The 4,489-nt window shown below is 38.5% G+C and overlaps 1 protein-coding gene and 1 pseudogene across 3 annotated transcripts in view; one reads left to right on the top strand and one right to left on the bottom strand.

Moving 5' to 3' along the window:
• Positions 341–3,410, top strand: LOC104781006 (annotated as a pseudogene).
• The window catches only part of LOC104781004 (prosaposin), a 2,729-nt gene continuing 2,067 nt past the window's right edge, over positions 3,828–4,489 (bottom strand). The window contains exon 6 of one of the 3 annotated variants that reach the window (XM_010505566.2): positions 3,828–4,169. In XM_010505566.2, coding sequence (XP_010503868.1) covers positions 4,026–4,169 — 144 coding nt within the window. In that variant the 3' untranslated portion in view covers positions 3,828–4,025. The remainder of the gene's footprint in view (positions 4,170–4,489) is intronic. The other 2 variants (XM_010505565.2, XM_010505564.2) reach the window with 2 other exon arrangements.

Raw genomic sequence — 4,489 nt, 5'->3', positions numbered from 1 at the left:
TTTTTTTTGAAATCCTTCAAAATAACACATATAGAGGTGAGATTGTTTCGTTCATATTTCTCACTAGTTTTCAACTAAGGAACTATCCAAAATCTTTTAATATCGATGTTAAACACTTTTACAAAAAAATTGTATCAAATTTGAATAACACTTGATTTTATAAGATTTGTATAAATGTCTAATTGAATAACAAGATATTCTAAGTTATTTGACTGATTTTTTAAAAATTCTAAATTGAATAACACTGGATTTGGATAGTGATTTAAAAATTACAAATTGAATAACACAAGATTTTAGTAAAAAACGAGAATCTTTTAAAATTCTAATTCAATACTCCACTCTAAGAAAAAGAAAAAGAAAAAAAGCACAACTTTCAACCTTGTCGTCGCCGTCGTCGTCGTATCCCTAAAACCCTATATCCTTCTCCGGCGAGTCATGGGAAGAGGAAGAAACAAGGAATCGCTCCCAATTGATCTGATCCTCGAGATATTCACGAGATTGCCATCGAAGTCGGTCGCTAGGTTTCGTACCCTGTCTAAGCACTGGGCGTCTACGCTTCGCAGTCCGGAATTCACCAAACTGTTCCTGGCCAGGTCCTCGACTCGTCCTCGTATCTTGTTTGCGGTCAAACGATATCAATACAACAAGTGGGACGTTGATAGGATCGAGTTTACTCTTTTAGTTATCTCCTTAGTAATAGGAGAAGTAGTGTCTCCATTTCCCACTTTCTTATTTTCTTGTTTGTAGGATCGTGAGCGATCAATGCTATTTGTATTTAAAGACATGTACTTCAACAGAGAAGTTATGAAGAGAAAATTGCAGTAACTTGTTCTAAAGTCTTTGAGAACTAAAGTGTTCTTGTCCTTTGTTCTTGATAACATTGATTGTCCTGGGACCTATCATTTGGTATCGAGAAAGGACAAGGTCCCAATTTAAGACAATCAATGTTATCAAGAACAAAGGACAAGAACACTTTGGTTCTCAAAGACTTTAGAACAAGTTACTGCAATTTTCTCTTCATAACTTCTCTGTTGAAGTACATGTCTTTAAATACAAATAGCATTGATCGCTCACGATCCTACAAACAAGGAAATAAGAAAGTGGGAAATGGAGACACTACTTCTCCTATTACTAAGGAGATAACTAAAAGAGTAAACTCGATCCTATCATTACACCCACCTTCGAAGAGAACCTTGTCCTCAAGGTTCTTGACAAATGTTCGTGCATCTTCTTGAATATAGCCTCTTCCACGATCGAACGGTCGGTTCCCATTGATGCCAATTCTAAACACTAAGGAACAAACTTTCTCGATAACACTAGATAGCACATGAGTTGTGATTTGGAATCTCAACCATAAGGAAGGAGATGGAGGAAGTGGACACTGTTTCTGAGATTGGGCACAACCAACTCTGGATTTGTGTTTAGATGAATTACATCGGTTGTGCTTTCCTCGTTTTCTGTCCCGAGGAGTATGACGTCCGTGTCGTTTGATCAGAACTGTTTGAACTCGTCGGTACTTTGGTGGTGAAACCGCTGACAGTTTGAGTGGTGACAGAACCTGCGACGTGACCGTGTCGGCTTTCTCGTCTTGTTTGCTGGCTCTTTCACAAATAGCTTTGAGACTTCTGGTTTTTCCCACCGGACGACTCATGCTCTCTTGAAGACTCTTGAATTCATCCATCATTTCTTGTCTCGCCTTCTTGATCTCATTCATCATATTGATCTTCATCTTCTCAAATACATTAAGCAGTTCACGAAAGAGCACATCTTGTACTTCTCCGAGACTGGCCCCAAAATCAGCAGTTAGCTCCATGTTGCTTCCCATATTTTTGTATGAAATAGAAAGTTGAAGGTGTTTTGTTGAACGTTGGTTCTCGAAGAATGCCGTCAACAAGATGGATAGAAGTGCTTTGATACCAAATGTTAGCAGTGATGCTAATTTTGGTCACTCTTCAAAGCAAGAGTAATTGCTCTGATACCAAATGATAGGTCCCAATTTAGGACAATCAATGTTATCAAGAACAAAGGACAAGAACACTTTGGTTCTCAAAGACTTTAGAACAAGTTACTGCAATTTTCTCTTCATAACTTCTCTGTTGAAGTACATGTCTTTAAATACAAATAGCATTGATCGCTCACGATCCTACAAACAAGGAAATAAGAAAGTGGGAAATGGAGACACTACTTCTCCTATTACTAAGGAGATAACTAAAAGAGTAAACTCGATCCTATCAGACTTCTTCTCGTCGCGTCAGCCACATAACCGATATGAGAAACTCGCTTCATTTGGATTATCATACCAAATTCTCAGGAGACGTAAGCCATAACATTTGTAGCTACGCCTCAGGTTTGATCTTTTTCCCTACTGTGCAGATCGTTGATGAGAACACGCCTTTGATTTGTAACCCTATCACGGGATTGTATGTGGGCTTAGAAGTCATCAAGTACACCAGGTCTCGAGGGTTTTTAGGGTTTGATCCCATTGATAAGCAATTCAAGGTTTTGGATCATCCTTTCATTCTAACATTAGGATTTGGAGAACTCAAGTGGAGGTATAAGGATGTCCCTGCTTATCGGTATCGTCGCTCTTCCACTGCAGGGATATGCATCAATGGGGTTTTGTATCACTTAGCTCAAACATTTCTTTTTCTTGAACCATCTTTTGTGATAGTTAGCTTTGATGTGAGGTCTGAGGAGTTCAAATTTATCGACGCATCATGCTTTAATGATCATCTTGAGGATCTTACTGGATTGAGTTTGGTCAACTCTAAGGGTAAATTAGGTGTGATTTATTGCAATTACGCTGCTGATGGAAGACATACCGTTGAGTTGTGTATGTCGGTTCTAGAGGATGTTGAGATACCGGAATGGGTGAAGTATGTCTACACTCTGCCGCACAATGATATCCTTGCGTCCTGCGAATTTTCAGTTGCTGGACTGACTGCAACAGGTGACATTGTTTTGTGTATGAAATATACATGTAAACCCTACTATGTGTTCTACTTCAATCCCGTAAAGAACACTCTCCAAAGTGTTGAAATCCAATGTTTTGGAGCTGAGCTTGAAGCAATTGAGAATCGTGGTGAAGTTTTTGCCTTTGTTGACTATGTAGAGGATCTTAGCGTTAATGATGCACATCAACTCAAGTCAAACATCTCTCATATCACGAGTCTATGCCGCTGCTGTCAAAAGGAAGCGCATGGTAACAACATCGGGGAAGAGGAAATGAAAGAGACAGAGGAAGAAGAAGAGAAGAGTTAGGAGAGTCAAATAATTGTGACAAGGAGTAGGTAAAAAGCAATAGGGCATGTCATCTATGCGTTTATGTTCTTTAGTTAATAGTTGTAGACGTTGGTATGTCTGTTAATCAAGTCTAGCTTTGATAAATCGTAGGTACCTTTTGACTGTTTTTATTTAATCTAGTTTTCTTTTGTAATTCCATCTCTCTTCAGTTCTTAATCAATATAGTATTATGCTGTCTTCTACCATTTCACATAATTTTTGCCTTGTTACCATCGTCGGGAAGAGGTCTCTGCAAGAAGAACTAGCGAAGTAGAACGGGTACGAGTATTTGCGAACCTAGAGTGAGGATAGGTGTTGATTTGACTTTCTAATCTGAACTTCTAGGCCAAGCCAAATTTAAAGTCAAGACTTAGTTTCAGAAGGAAAACACAAAATGGTTGCTGCAGGTTCCATAAACTGAACCAATTACTCTGTTTCTCGTCAGTTCTAAATCTATAATATCAGAAACACCTCATGTCAGGAGAAACAAATAGAGGATCCCTTAATCTATTCAGTTTGCCAAACCTGTATTAGAAAGAAAAGGATAGAATAGAATAGAATACTAACATATTATTATGGTAGAGTTACAAATTCTTGTAGCGATCATTATATATTCACAAATGCAAAGAGACATGTTCGAGGTTGTGTTTTGAATCCATCAAAACATATAGACAGCACCAAGACTACAACAATTCTTATGAAGCAGCTCGTGTGTAAATCCTATTATGGCATCGTTCTAACATTCAAGAATCCGCCAACACTGGCTGCCTTAGAACCGATGTCTCAGCTGGACACGCGCGCAAGAGTGTGCAGATGTCGTTTTCCACTAGGAATTCCTCTGCATTTACTAGGATCAGAGGTCCATACTCGAACACCAACGTCTTGCACTGTAATTAACACAAGACACAACTCCGTTAATTGACAAAAGCCTCGACTAACTACTATGTGATCACGCAGTTGCATTGCAACAAGTTTAAGAAGAACACCAACCCCATAAAAACAGAAAGAAATGGTTGAATGATAAACACATTAAGGCAAGGTCATCATGGATTTTGAGTTGATCATTCTAACCTTCTTCTCGTAGTTCTTGAACGATTTGCATCCCTTGAGAAGCAGTTCAACGATATCCAGCTGGTTAATCGAAGATAAAAAACAAAGTCAGTATAAGAAACTCATCATCAGTATAAGAAAAGTCTTCACGAGGATT

The sequence above is a fragment of the Camelina sativa genome, chromosome 4, assembly GCF_000633955.1.
Source record: "Camelina sativa cultivar DH55 chromosome 4, Cs, whole genome shotgun sequence".
Classification (NCBI taxonomy): Eukaryota; Viridiplantae; Streptophyta; class Magnoliopsida; order Brassicales; family Brassicaceae; genus Camelina; species Camelina sativa.
Note: the sequence above shows the minus strand (reverse complement) of the source record. Positions and strands in the feature narration are given on the sequence as shown.